The 15,932-nt window shown below is 39.8% G+C and overlaps 1 protein-coding gene across 1 annotated transcript in view; it reads right to left on the minus strand.

Annotated features, from left to right (window-relative positions):
* The window catches only part of Als2 (Amyotrophic lateral sclerosis 2), a 231,493-nt gene that overhangs the window by 79,986 nt on the left and 135,575 nt on the right, over window positions 1-15,932 (minus strand). Inside the window, exons 11-12 of the mRNA XM_071666251.1 lie at window positions 14,577-14,831; window positions 6,196-6,418 (exon numbers count right to left, since the gene is read on the minus strand). Of these exons, the coding sequence (XP_071522352.1) occupies window positions 6,196-6,418; window positions 14,577-14,831 (478 nt within the window). The remainder of the gene's footprint in view (window positions 1-6,195; window positions 6,419-14,576; window positions 14,832-15,932) is intronic.

Consider the following 15,932-nt stretch of genomic DNA (forward strand, 5'->3'; position numbering starts at 1 on the left):
TATAGTAAACAATATAGAATATATACATATATTCATTCACCATACATAATCGCTGTTTCCCGCGTCAGTGAGGTAGTGCCAGGAAACAGACAAAGAATGGCCCATCCACTCATGTACATAAATATATATATATATATATATATATATATATATATATATATATATATATATATATATATATATATATATATATGTAGGAAGAGAGGAAAGTGATTGGTTCTCAGTGAATGTAGGTTTGCGGCAGGGGTGTGTGATGTCTCCATGGTTGTTTAATTTGTTTATGGATGGGGTTGTTAGGGAGGTAAATGCAAGAGTTTTGGAAAGAGGGGCAAGTATGAAGTCTGTTGGGGATGAGAGAGCTTGGGAAGTGAGTCAGTTGTTGTTCGCTGATGATACAGCGCTGGTGGCTGATTCATGTGAGAAACTGCAGAAGCTGGTGACTGAGTTTGGTAAAGTGTGTGGAAGAAGAAAGTTAAGAGTAAATGTGAATAAGAGCAAGGTTATTAGGTACAGTAGGGTTGAGGGTCAAGTCAATTGGGAGGTGAGTTTGAATGGAGAAAAACTGGAGGAAGTGAAGTGTTTTAGATATCTGGGAGTGGATCTGGCAGCGGATGGAACCATGGAAGCGGAAGTGGATCATAGGGTGGGGGAGGGGGCGAAAATTCTGGGGGCCTTGAAGAATGTGTGGAAGTCGAGAACATTATCTCGGAAAGCAAAAATGGGTATGTTTGAAGGAATAGTGGTTCCAACAATGTTGTATGGTTGCGAGGCGTGGGCTATGGATAGAGTTGTGCGCAGGACGACAGATGTGCTGGAAATGAGATGTTTGAGGACAATGTGTGGTGTGAGGTGGTTTGATTGAGTGAGTAACGTAAGGGTAAGAGAGATGTGTGGAAATAAAAAGAGCGTGGTTGAGAGAGCAGAAGAGGGTGTTTTGAAGTGGTTTGGGCACATGGAGAGAATGAGTGAGGAAAGACTGACCAAGAGGATATATGTGTCGGAGGTGGAGGGAACGAGGAGAAGAGGGAGACCAAATTGGAGGTGGAAAGATGGAGTGAAAAAGATTTTGTGTGATCGGGGCCTGAACATGCAGGAGGGTGAAAGGAGGGCAAGGAATAGAGTGAATTGGAGCGATGTGGTATACTGGGGTTGACGTGCTGTCAGTGGATTGAATCAAGGCATGTGAAGCGTCTGGGGTAAACCATGGAAGCTGTGTAGGTATGTATATTTGCGTGTGTGGACGTATGTATATATATGTGTATGGGGGGGTTGGGCCATTTCTTTCGTCTGTTTCCTTGCGCTACCTCGCAAACGCGGGAGACAGCGACAAAGCAAAAAAAAAAAAAAAAAAAAATCACTGCATCATGAATGAGTTTGTGTAATGTTTTCTATATGATATGGAATCATCAGTACCTAAATTTTATAGAAATGATAATCTATTTTACCAGCCATTATTAGATAAGCTTTCAAGTATATGGATAAGAAAATATTCAGCAAGCATTTTATATCTCAAATAAGGCAAAACTGAGAATATACCAATCAAGCTTGAGGAAGGTAACAAAGATGGTAAAAAATCAAAAATCAAAAGATGAGTTACCTTTAAGTTTACCAGAAAAATCAATGATGTACACAGAGAACATTTCCACAAGAGATGTAGGGACAAAGCACCCTAAGAACATAACATGAAATTAAGCAAGAAACTTCTTATAAAAGACATAAAGAAGTACTTTCATTGCATGAGAGTGGTGGATAAATGGAAAAGAATGACTATGGACACTGTTAGTGCTGACAGCATACATATATGTACATTGTATGATAGCTGGGGATGTTTGAGAGATGGTGTCAACCCCATGAATGAGATTCAAAGGAAAAACCTTATGTGGTGATAGCAGAGGAGAAGGGCAATGAGGAAATAAGATCTATAATTGGGCCATTTTCCCTCTTATGGTGAAGTTCTTTACATTAATATAAAGTACAAACTAAGACTTGTTTTAGTACAAACATGTGAGAAAAGAAATATTTTTTTCTGGAAAAATCCACATTTTGTCATAAATGAACTTCTGCATGATGTTTCTTACTGATTATGAATTCCACTACAAAAGTAGTTACAAAAAATAATAATCTATTTTACCGGAGGTTATCACCCAACCCCATGAGTGAGGTTATAAAAGAACCTTTAGATGGCACTGAGCTGGTGGTAGGGAAGCAGATGAAGGACTACACATCACAACTCATTCCCCTCCATTTATCTTCCTCCATCACAACAGATCCTCTCAGCAGGCTACTTTGGTTACCATTGAGTAAACCTTTTCCCTTCTTTAATACACATCATATGGACCTCTGTACTGTAGAGACCAGCACTACCAATCATGATGCATACATAGGCTACTAAGGGTCAAAATCTGCATAGGTTCAAATCCTGGCTACAAGTTGGTCTCTAGTAAACCAAGCTGTTCATCCTCACCTAAAGGCTGGTCTATGAAATGGGTACCTGGCTTTAGCTAATGTGTTTACATATACATTCTTTTTTTCATTCTTTTTTTCATACTTGATCCCCATTTCCCTCATTAGCAAGATACAACCAGGAGCAGATGAAGAAAGGCTGCATCTGCTCACATCTATTCTCTTGGTATCATGTGTAATTCATCAAACCCAAAGCTCCCCATCCACAAACCAGGCCCCCACAGACCATTCCATGCCTTACCCCACCACTTCCAATGACCTGGCTCAGTCCACTGATAGTGTCAACGCCAGTGTACCACATCATTCCAGTTCACTCTATCCCGTGCACACCTTTCACCCTTCTGCATATTCAGGCCCCGATTGCTCAATCATTTTTACTCCATCCTTTCATCTCCTATTTGATCACCCCATTCTCCTTGTTCCCTTCACTTCTGACATGTATATCCTCTTTGTCAACCTTTCCTCATTTATTCTCTCCAAATGTCCAACCCATTTCAGCATAACCTCCAGCTCTTTTAACCACACTCTTTTCATTATCACATCTCAGTCTTACCCTTTCATTAATTACTCAATAAAACCACCTCATACCACATATTTTCCTCAACTATACCTTTAAGCATACCCATTTCTGCCCTCATTCCATACATTCTTTAGTGCTCCCAGAACCTTTACTTCTGCTTCCATGGTTCCAACCTCTGCCATGTTCACTCCAAGGTATCTAAAACACTTATCTTGCTCCAAGTTTTCTCCATTCACATTTACATCCCAACAAATCGGTCCCTCAACCCTGCTAAACTTAATAACCTTGCTTTTATTCATATTCATTCTCAACCCCTCCTTTCATACACTCTTCCAAACTTCTGCAGTTGATTATTCTCATCTGCCACCATTGCTGTACCACCAGCAAACAACTAATTTTCCAAGCCCTTGCATCCCTCACAGACTGCATACTCACCCCTTTCTCCAAGATTCTCACATTTACCTTCCACACCACCCCATCCATGAATAAAGCGAACAATCATAATGACATCACACACCCCTGCTTCAGATCAACCTTCCATTGGAACAATTCACTCTCCTCTCTTTTCACTTGTACACAAGCCTTACATCCTTGAAAAAACTTTACATCTAGCAGCTTACTTCCCACACCATATATTTCTACGACTTTCCACAAAGCATCTCTACCAACTCTATCATATGATTTCTACAGATCTGTAAATGCCAAATACAAATCTATCTGTTTCTCTAAGTATTTCTCACACATTTTTCAAAGCAAACACCTGACCCACACATCCTCTACCACTTCTGAAACCACACTGCTCCTCCCTTTTCTGATGCTCTGTACATGCCTGCATTCTCTCAGCAAACACCCTCACATACAACTTATCAGGTACACTAAACAAACTTACAACTCTGTAGTTTGTACACAAACCTTTATGCCTCTTGCCTTAAACAATGGCACTATACAGGTATTACACCTATCCTCAAGCACCTCATCATGATCCAAACACACAATGAAAATCCTTATCAACCAATTAACAACAGTCCTTTCTTAATAAATTCAATGGCAATACCACCCACTCAAGCTGCCTTGCTACATTCTATCTTACATATTGCTTTCACCAACTCTTCTCTCTTGACCAAACCACACTCCATGACTCTCTCACTTTGCATACCATCCCGACCCAAACACCCTAAACGTGCTTCCCTATTACTAAACACAATCAAATCCTTCAAAATACTCACTCTATCTCTTCTTCACTTTATCACTACCTGTTACCACTTTCCCTTTTGCCTCTTCACCAATGATCCTATTTGTTCTATTGTTTTTTGCACATTATGAACTTCCTTCCAAAACATCTTATTCTCCCTAAAGTTTACGGATATTCACTCAACCCAACTCTCATTTGCCCTTTTTTTTTTTTTTCAACCCCTGCACCTTCCTCTTGACCCCTTACCACTTTCACTTATACATCCCTCAATCATCTCCACTCCTTCCCAGTAAGTACTGCACAAATGCCTCTCTTTTTTCATTCATAAGCAACTTTACTTCATCCCACAACTCACTACCCTTTTTAACCTGCCCACCCCCACCTTTCGCATGCTACATGCATCTCTCACACATTCCAGCACCGCTTCCCTAAATACCTACCATTCCTCACCCACTTCCCTTGCTTCATTTACTTTCACCTTTTGCCATCCTACACTTTATTTCTCGTGGTATATATTCACATAAATCTTCTAAGCTCACTTACTCTCACAATTCTCTTCTCACTGACACTGTTTCCACTTTACTGAAAAACCTCTTCATCCTTGCCTCCACAAGGTGGTGATCAGACATCCCACTAGCTGCCCCCTCTCAGCCATTTACATCCAAAGGTTTAACTTTTACAAACCAATCAATAAATATATAATCCAGTATTGCCTGTTGACCATCTTTCCTCTTCTCATATGTATACTTGTGGATGTCCTTTTTAAGTGCACAACTCCACAAGCTGGTGTCTCTTCCATTCACAATTCTAATTACCCAATGTTGCCCAATCACACCCTCAACTACCACAATACTCACCTTTACATTTAAATCACCTATTACTAATACTTGGTCTCTTACATGAAAACTGCAGACACACTCACTGAGCTGCTCCCAAAATACTTGCCACTCATGATCGTTCTTCTCATGACCAGGTGCATAAGCACTAATAATTACCCATTTCTTGCCTTTCACTTTCATTTTTATCTACTTCAGTCTACAACTTACTTACACTCTTTCACATACTCCTGCAACTCTTGCTCAGGAGTAGTGCTACTCCTTCCCTAGCAACTGTCCTCTCACCAACCCTTGACTTTACTCCTTTTGTATTTCCAAACCATTCTTCCTCTTCAGCCATGGCATGGGGAAGATATCAGAGGAGACTACTGAGCATTGATGACACTGAGTAACATTGCTCTATGGCAATGACAAGTCTAGTGACTCTTATGATAATCTATATAGAGATGAAAATCTATTGATTACAATAAAAAGAACTAAGTACATCAAATAAATACATAAAAAAGCAAGTGACAGCTGAGATGTAACAACACCAGGACATGAAGGTTTAGTGCAACTTCAGCAATAAGCTCCTCACAGATTTTATTTCCTCCAGGGAAAGTTAGGGCTTAGTTTACTTGTTTCCCTATTGTTTTCTCATTTTATATGATGTTCTTTAATTTCATTAGAGACTCTGTTTTACCTTTTACTGGAAAACCATCCATTTTTCAGAGGTATCAGGAATTTATGTGCCTGCTTAAGGAGTTGAAGACTGCCTACTGGAACATTTCAAAATATCACAAGTGTGGCAAACAAAAAAGAAAGGAACCTAGGCTAAGGAGGGGAATATGATAACCACAGTAATGTGTACCATCTGCACTACCTATACTATTACTTTTTTAATGTTAGAAAAAAGTCCACATCAAGGCTGAGCATCATTTAGCACTTTCATCCATTTACATTCATCACCTAGTCTTCAACATTCCATTTTGAATGGAAAATCTGCACAGATTTTCAAAAGATGTTACAGGAAAGTTGCTTACATTAATCTCAAAGAATCAGAGCCACTAGCCCCAACCCAGCTGGATGGTACAGGGAAAGGATGCCCAATTCCTTGAGGATGACTGGCTATCGTGCACTTACTGGGACTTGGGTAAAAAATAATAGATTTATAGAAAAAAGGGAAGATAAAAAGGTTAACTTACCACAGTATGTGGCATCCTTATATTGAGCATTTTTAGTGAAAGTGTGTGAGGCATTTCTCACAAGAGGGGGTGCCCTTGGAACACCCATCAACTCAGCCTCTCCAGTGTTATGAACAGATCTCTTGATGCCTTCCTGGAGGGCATACATCCACTGACTCTTGTCTGAAGTAGTAGGACATGCAAGGGTCAGCATGTCCTCAGGTAAGATGATATGAATGCCATTCTGAAATCAATGTATAACTGTTATATATAACATCAGCGCATGGTACTCTGACTTGTCAACTAATTAACTCTACACTGTCTATATTTTGCATTTCAAGGCAGAACCTTTCTCAAACATTTATGCAACTAACCACATCTAAACCAATATCAAAGACCCAAAATTTACTTGAATCATTTATTGAAGAGTTTTTGATTATGAACTGACACAAATAAGTAAAGCAGCTGGTATCTGCTGGACGTAACCAAAAGAGAAGTATGAAAGAATTACGAGTTGCTTCAATAAAGCACATTCTAGAAAAAATGGAAAAACAGGGATGTGATAAGACAGAAAAAGGCTGAAAGCAAAATGAATATCACATATTGTTATAAGAATAACCTCTGAAAGACAATGAAGTGTCCACTAACGAAAGTCAAACCACTTTATGTCATGTTGACAGAGCCATAAGAAAGATCAATACAAAATTATTCTCTCTAAGTAATGATACCAAAGTCTACAGAGGCCAGCTTAAAATATCATTCAACAAATGTATTTTCAGTATTTAAACTGGTTGATGTATCATTTAATAATCATAAACTGTGTAGGCTTTGAAGAATGAAAAACCATTTCTTTTAGTGAGGGGTTAAGAGATCATTTCAAACTCCAAGAGAATTCATAAACATATGAAGCTGGATTTGTATGTAGCATTTATGGATCTGGAGAAGGCATATGATAGAGTTGATAGAGATGCTCTGTGGAAGGTATTAAGAATATATGGTGTGGGAGGAAAGTTGTTAGAAGCAGTGAAAAGTTTTTATCGAGGATGTAAGGCATGTGTACGTGTAGGAAGAGAGGAAAGTGATTGGTTCTCAGTGAATGTAGGTTTGCGGCAGGGGTGTGTGATGTCTCCATGGTTGTTTAATTTGTTTATGGATGGGGTTGTTAGGGAGGTAAATGCAAGAGTTTTGGAAAGAGGGGCAAGTATGAAGTCTGTTGGGGATGAGAGAGCTTGGGAAGTGAGTCAGTTGTTGTTCGCTGATGATACAGCGCTGGTGGCTGATTCATGTGAGAAACTGCAGAAGCTGGTGACTGAGTTTGGTAAAGTGTGTGGAAGAAGAAAGTTAAGAGTAAATGTGAATAAGAGCAAGGTTATTAGGTACAGTAGGGTTGAGGGTCAAGTCAATTGAGAGGTGAGTTTGAATGGAGAAAAACTGGAGGAAGTGAAGTGTTTTAGATATCTGGGAGTGGATCTGGCAGCGGATGGAACCATGGAAGCGGAAGTGGATCATAGGGTGGGGGAGGGGGCGAAAATTCTGGGGGCCTTGAAGAATGTGTGGAAGTCGAGAACATTATCTCGGAAAGCAAAAATGGGTATGTTTGAAGGAATAGTGGTTCCAACAATGTTGTATGGTTGCGAGGCGTGGGCTATGGATAGAGTTGTGCGCAGGAGGATGGATGTGCTGGAAATGAGATGTTTGAGGACAATGTGTGGTGTGAGGTGGTTTGATCGAGTGAGTAACGTAAGGGTAAGAGAGATGTGTGGAAATAAAAAGAGCGTGGTTGAGAGAGCAGAAGAGGGTGTTTTGAAGTGGTTTGGGCACATGGAGAGAATGAGTGAGGAAAGATTGACCAAGAGGATATATGTGTCGGAGGTGGAGGGAACGAGGAGAAGAGGGAGACCAAATTGGAGGTGGAAAGATGGAGTGAAAAAGATTTTGTGTGATCGGGGCCTGAACATACAGGAGGGTGAAAGGAGGGCAAGGAATAGAGTGAATTGGAGCGATGTGGTATACCGGGGTTGACGTGCTGTCAGTGGATTGAATCAAGGCATGTGAAGCGTCTGGGGTAAACCATGGAAAGCTGTGTAGGTATGTATATTTGCGTGTGTGGACGTATGTATATACATGTGTATGGGGGAGGGGTTGGGCCATTTCTTTCGTCTGTTTCCTTGCGCTACCTCGCAAACGCGGGAGACAGCGACAAAGTATAATAAAAAATAATAAAAAAAAAAATGAAGCTGGTAGAAGTCAGTCACAGGACTCAAAGGCCACATGGCAACTCATCTAAGATGATAACATTACAACATTAAGGTGAAGGAGAACCAACTGACTATCTACTTCCATTTACAGGTAACTCTCGATTCATGTATCTGAATTACACCATTTCATAATAGTAAGCACAGTCCACTTAAAACATTCTTTTTTTTCTAACTTACAAGGGCTTAAGTTTGGAATAACACAATTGTCATTGGGTTGGCAGCACTGTACTGTGGCATTGCCAGAACTGTGCAAGGAGAAAGTACAAGCATGGCGTGGATAGTCTATAGTCAAGAGTGCTACAGTATGTTGTGCTGCAGCATACTGTATTTTACATGTGTTTTAAACCCTGCACCACGTCATCAAAGAATCTTTTAGCTTCTCCTGGTACCAGTGGTTCTGAGAAGCATAAAGCCATCACCAGTGAGGTTAAGATGGCAGTGTTCAAAAATTATGAGAGGTGAATGAACAGCTGATATTAAGCATGATTTTGGACTAAGTAAGTCTATCTTACAGACTGTTTGTGACAGTGCAGAGTAGATCTGAGAGAATGCCAAAAGTGTAACACTGATCCATGCATCTGAAAAATTGTATTCCTAAGTTTGAACATGGAGAGAATCGAATGAATGCTGAGCACATGAATCGAACACCAAAACTCACAAAAATGTTCCCACAGCATGCTAGTGATACAAGTAAAGGCTCAGAGTATATATGATGACTTGGCTGTGGAAGAAGGAACTGCAAAGACATTTCAAGCAAGTCCTGGTTGGTTCAAAAAATTTTGGGAAATGCTCCAAGCATCAAATCAAGATCACTGGTTAGGCTGCTTCTGGTAATGTTGTTGCTACCAAATATTTCCCAGGAACCCTTAAGACCATTATCAAGGAAGGTGGTTATTATACTAAACAGATCTTTCACGTAGATGAGACCAGATTATTCTGGAAGAAAATGCCTTCGATAAGATACACTTCCTGTGAAGATAAGGTTATACCAGGATTCAAAGTTTACTATTTTCTGTTATATCTAATAGACATCATTGTACAGAATGTATACTGTAGTATTTTATATTTCCTGGCACAAGAATATTAGTTTTTCACTAGTATAATAGTAAGTAAGGTCTTACTAATAACAAAATCCCCTAATCTCCAGTAATTACATTATTTGATAAACTTGTTTCTAATGTACATGACCGTTTTCAAGAACATAACTAACACTTAAATTGAAAGGTCCTTATACTCAATAACTGAAATGATGGTGTCTGTACCCTAGGTTCATTAATGCCAGGAATCAAAAAATGTATATGTTGAAAACTGAAAATCTTTTGTTTCCCATAGTGCTGTGCCACAGCCATGAGAGATTGTCTACGATATTTCCTACAAAAATCAGTATTAGGACCTTTCAACCCTCAGTGTTTCAGGTGATGAAGTGCTGGCCTTCCCCATCTTTCACTATCCATTAAACCATGATAGCAGCAGCTCGGTCATTTTGAAGCCACATCCAGCCAACCAAGGTTGCCAAAGATGACATTAATGACTTTCTTGCCACTAAACAGCTTTGCTCGGAATTTTCAGATTGAAAACATCAACCTAAAAACAGAACCAGTTGGCAAAGAGAAATTTTTTTCAAAAATGAAGGGAGGAGGCAAGGCAGGATAAGAAAATAAAGAATAAATGCTTACAAAACTGCTTTGAAAATGGAATGTTTTACACATTTCAAAACCTACATTTTTCATCTATGTGGTCTGTCCCACAAGCATGAAAGCAGACTCATATGAAGGAAGAAGGTTAAGAGGAAAACTTTCTGAAAGAAGACTAAACTCAAAAGTGATAATAAATTCCTTCACTGGTGATTCGGAGGCACACTGAAATTTGTCTCTCCTGAAGAAGGAATCTCTGAACCAAAGAGGGTAGATCTACAGAGTTTAAACTATGATAGCAGTTGACATTGATGCTAGGTGAGTGCTAAAGACCTCTTTTCTTGATTTCCTCTCAATAAAGGTTTCTAAGGAAGGCTAAGGTAAAGACCTCTTTCCTCTAATGCAAATTCCAGAATAAGCTGAAAAACAAGTTTTTAATCCACAGAGAAATTCCTCACTCAAAGGGGTTTTAAATGAGCATGGGGCATGATGTTCTCCAGATGAAAACTTCATGAGTGATAACAACAGGGCTATTTCTAAATTTGAAATTTTTATTCCCATCTAAAAACTTGGAGTTGGGGGTTACCTTAACCAAACAAGACTGCCCCAAAAAAGAAGATTCTTGTGTCTATACACTGCATGCTATTTACTAACTCTCCTCTCAGAGGCCATGGCTATAAAGTAAAGAGTTTTCATAAGTTGTTGAGAAGTTAAACTTAAATTTTTCATTATCATACTTAATCATCATTTCCTGTGTCAGTGAGGTAGCACCAGGAACCAGATGAAGAAAGACCCATCAAATCGTAGACATACATGTATACATACACGTCCATACAAGCACATATATATTGTTAGTGAAAGAGAAGAGAGAGGCATTTGGATGATTTTCGCAGGGAAATAATGCAAATGACTGGGAGATGCATTAAAGAAAGAGACAGGAGGTCAAGAGAAAGGTGCAAGAGGTGAAAAAGAGGGCAAATGAGAGTTCGGGTGAGAGAGTATCATTAAATTTTAGGGAGAATAAAAAGATGTTTTGGAAAGAGGTAAATAATATACGTAAGATAAGGGACTCAATGGGAACTTCAGTGAAGGGGGCTAATGGGGAAGTGTTAACAAGTAGTGGTGATGTGAGAAGGAGATGGAGTGAGTATTTTGAAGGTTTGTTGAATATGTTTGATGATAGAGTGGCAGATATAGGGTGTCTTGGTCGAGGTGGTGCGCAAAGTGAGAGGGTTAGGGAGAATGATTTAGTAAACAGAAAAGAGGTAGTAAAAGCTTTGCGGAAGATGAAAGCCGGCAAGGCAGCGGGATGGTATTAGGATGGTATTTGGATGGTATTGCAGTGGAATTTATTAAAAAAGGGGGTGACTGTATTGTTGACTGGTTGGTAAGGTTATTTAACGTATGTATGACTCATGGTGAGGTGCCTGAGGATTGGCAGAATGCTTGTATAGTGCCATTGTACAAAGGCAAAGAGGATAAAAGTGAGTGCTCAAATTACAGAGGTATAAGTTTGTTGAGTATTCCTGGTAAATTATATGGGAGGGTATTGATTGAGAGGGTGAAGGCATGTACAGAGCATCAGATTGGGGAAGAGCAGTGTGGTTTCAGAAGTGGTAGAGGATGTGTGGATCAGGTGTTTGCTTTGAAGAATGTATGTGAGAAATACTTAGAAAAGCAAATGGATTTGTATGTAGCATTTATGGATCTGGAGAAGGCATATGATAGAGTTGATAGAGATGCTCTGTGGAAGGTATTAAGAATATATGGTGTGGGAGGCAAGTTGTTAGAAACAGTGAAAAGTTTTTATCGAGGATGTAAGGCATGTGTACGTGTAAGAAGAGAGGAAAGTGATTGGTTCTCAGTGAATGTAGGTTTGTGGCAGGGGTGTGTGATGTCTCTATGGTTGTTTAATTTGTCTATGGATGGGGTTGTTAGGGAGGTGAATGCAAGAGTTTTGGAAAGAGGGGCAAGTATGCAGTCTGTTGTAGATGAGAGAGCTTGGGAAGTGAGTCAGTTGTTGTTCGCTGATGATACAGCGCTGGTGGCTGATTCATGTGAGAAACTGCAGAAGCTGGTGACTGAGTTTGGTAAAGTGTGTGAAAGAAGAAAGTTAAGAGTAAATGTGAATAAGAGCAAGGTTATTAGGTACAGTAGGGTTGAGGGTCAAGTCAATTGGGAGGTAAGTTTGAATGGAGAAAAACTGGAGGAAGAAACGTGTTTTAGATATCTGGGAGTGGATCTGGCAGTGGATGATACCATGGAAGCGGAAGTGAATCATAGGGTGGGGAAGGGGTCGAAAATTCTGGGAGCCTTGAAGAATGTTTGGAAGTCGAGAACATTATCTCGGAAAGCAAAAATGGGTATGTTTGAAGGAATAGTGGTTCCAACAATGTTGTATGGCTGCGAAGCGTGGGCTATGGATAGAGTTGTGCGCAGGAGGGTGGATGTGCTGGAAATGAGATGCTTGAGGACAATGTGTGGTGTGAGGTGGATTGATCGAGTAAGTAATGTAAGGGTAAGAGAGATGTGTGGAAATAAAAAGAGTGTGGTTGAGAGAGCAGAAGAGGGTGTTTTGAAATGGTTTGGTCACATGGAGAGAATGAGTGAGGAAAGACTGACCAGGAGGATACATGTGTCGGAGGTGGAGGGAATGAGGAGAAGTGGGAGACCAAATTGGAGGTGGAAAGATGGAGTGAAAAAGATTTTGAGTGATCGGGGCCTGAACATGCAGGAAGGTGAAAGGCGTGCAAGGAACAGAGTGAATTGGAACGATGTGGTATACCGGGGTCGATGTGCTGTCAATGGATTGAACCAGGGCATGTGAAGCGTCTGGGGTACACCATGGAAAGTTCTGTGGGGCCTGGCTGTGGAAAGGGAGCTGTGGTTTCAGTGCATTATTACATGACAGCTAGAGACTGAGTGTGAACGAATGGGGCCTTTGTTGTCTTTTCCTAGCGCTACCTCACGCACTTGAGGGGGAAGGGTGTTGTTATTCCATATGTGGCGAAGTGGCGATAGGAATAAATAAAGGCAGACAGTGTGAATTATGTACATGTGTATATATGTATATGTCTGTGTGTGTATATATATGTGTACGTTAAGATGTATAGAAATGTATATTTGCGTGTGTGGACGTGTATGTATATACATGTGTGTGTGGGTGGGTTTGGCCATTCTTTCATCTGTTTCCTTGCGCTACCTCGCTAACGCGGGAGACAGCAACAAAGCAAAATAAATAAATATGAATAAAAATAAATATACTTTATGGATTTCAGAGTATCATAGCACCCACAAAGATACCAAAGGTAATGTTGACATTCAAGATGTATCTGAATCACAAAATGGCCTTGTGGTGAGCTGCTGCCTCCCTAAATCTAGCAAATAAGAATGCAGAGAAAATAAAAAATGCTGTAACTCAAGTCACACTTACCAAATGTTAGAAAACAGGACAAAAGGGAGGACATCCCTTGATTAATAAAATGGAGCAAATGTTCGCAATCTGGGTAGATCTAAATATAAAAACAACCAACTATAAGCTTAAGCATGAATACTGCAAAGGCTCCTTACATAAACTGTTTCTACAAAAATTAGTGAATACACTTTATTTTTGATGGCAGGAGTACTTTGGGATGTGAATCATATTTTTCCTATATACAACACCTTTTGGTTCACTATGCATAAACCCATTGTACCTGAACATGCATTTTTCCAGGAATGCACCCCTGCATATAGGGGGAAAAGTACTGAAAATATGGCATATGTCATACCCAGGGGAAAGTTGGGTTAGCTTTTTTTAAATTCTGATCATTATGTACTGATGGTTTTCTCTATCATATAACCACTGTTTCTCGTATCTCCAAAGCTCTGCCCACTTTCCTAATACCTACGGTTACAGGATAAGAGAGGCACTCCATATTACAACCAAACTGTATTGTAAGCTATCACTTCACTTTGAGAAAGAAGCATGGATGAAAGTCTTTTAGGATAGTATGGTTAAACAGATTAAATGGCAGGAGATAATTAGGTCAAGATATCTGTTAATACAGTTGAAGGCATAAGGAGAGGTAGATCATAGAAGAGATGGATGAATACATACACAGAAATTGTTAGAGCTAGGGACATTTTCAAATAAGAGTCAACTGGAATCAGATGAAATGAAAGTGTTTCATGTGGAGAGGCAGTGTGAATGGAGACATTGGTTCCACTTGATAAATCAACACAGTGTGCAAACTGAAAAAGTAAGAAGCATGTATTTAGCACCGAAAGTTTATGTTTCACTTTAACAGTCATTATGCAATGAGGATGTGTATGAGTGATTTGCCACAGAAGATGAAACTAATCCATCCCAAGGAACTGTAAGAGGAGTTAAAGACGATATACCTAATTCATCCCAAGGAACTGTAAGAGGAGTTAAAGATGATATACAAGTATGTAGAAATGAAAAATAAAAGTCTGAACTAAAAAAGGCAGAAGCTCTTAAAACTAAATATATATCAATACTACATACCTGAATACTTGAGCTGTTGGGCACTGCCTCAACCCACATGGTGCTGAGATTGTATGTAGTAAAATTTGAATATTGTAAGTGCACTAAAACATCAGTCAGTAGTACAAATGAATGAGATGAAAAGCGTCCAGCATTGTGTACATTAATTGGGTCAGATCGAGAGTCTCTGAGGAGACGTCTAGAAGGATTTGCTAGAGCTTCAACCATTTTGGGACTGCAGGTTTCCCAATAAGCTTTGGTTGTTTCAGCATCAGACTGAAAAAACAAACATAATATGGTCACAAAAAGGTGTATAACACATTAATTCGACAAGCTGCTCTCCAAAACATTTTGAAGAATGGAAAAAGTTTGTCACTAAGGCAGTGTACCACAAACTAAGAGAGAATCTCCATGATCTACAGCAGTTACAAGTCCCTAGCTCCCTATCTACTAGCAATCCTTTTTATAAAGCTTGGATGACACAGGCAAGGAATGCCCTAATCATGGCCATCTCATTATTTTTCATACTTGATCACCATTTCCTGTGTAAGTGAGGTAGTGTCAGGAACAGATGATAAAAGGCTGCATTTGTTCAAATCCGTTCTCTAGCTGTCATATGTACAGCACCAAAATCATAGCTCCCTATCCACAACCTGACCCCACAGACCTTTCCATGGTTTAAGCAGGAAATTTCACATGTCCCTCCCTGTTCAGTCCACACACAGCACATTGACCCCAGTATACCACATTGTTCCAATTCACTCTATCCTGTGAATGCCTTTCACACTCTTACATGTTCAGGCCCCAATCGTTCAAAATCATTTTCACTCCTTCCTTACATCTCCAATTTGATCTCCCCGTTATCCTTGTTCCCCCACTTCTGACAAGTGGATCTTCTCTGTCAACCTTTCCCCACTCATTCTCTCCAAATGCTGAAATAATTTCAGCACATCCTCTTCAGCTCTCTAAACCACACTATTTCTAATAACACAGCTCTTCAATATTTAGGCAATCAAACCACCTTATGCCATATACTGTCCTCAAACATTTAATTTCCAACTCATCCACCCTTCACCACACAACCTTATCTATTGTCAATGCCTTACACCCATTTAATAGTATTGGGACTACTATACCATCAAACATACACGTTTTACCTTCCCAGATGATGTTCTCTTTCTACAAATTCCTCAGTGCTCCCAGGACCTTCATCCCCACCCACACTTCGGCTCACTTCCACTTCCATGGTTCCACTTGCTACCATGTCCACTCCCAGATATCTAAAACACATCACTTCCTCTAATTTTTCTCCATTCAAACTCACATCCTGACTAACTTGTCCTTCAACTCTGCTGAACCTAAAAACCTTGCTTTATT

This window comes from Panulirus ornatus, chromosome 11, assembly GCF_036320965.1.
Source record: "Panulirus ornatus isolate Po-2019 chromosome 11, ASM3632096v1, whole genome shotgun sequence".
NCBI classification, from domain to species: Eukaryota; Metazoa; Arthropoda; class Malacostraca; order Decapoda; family Palinuridae; genus Panulirus; species Panulirus ornatus.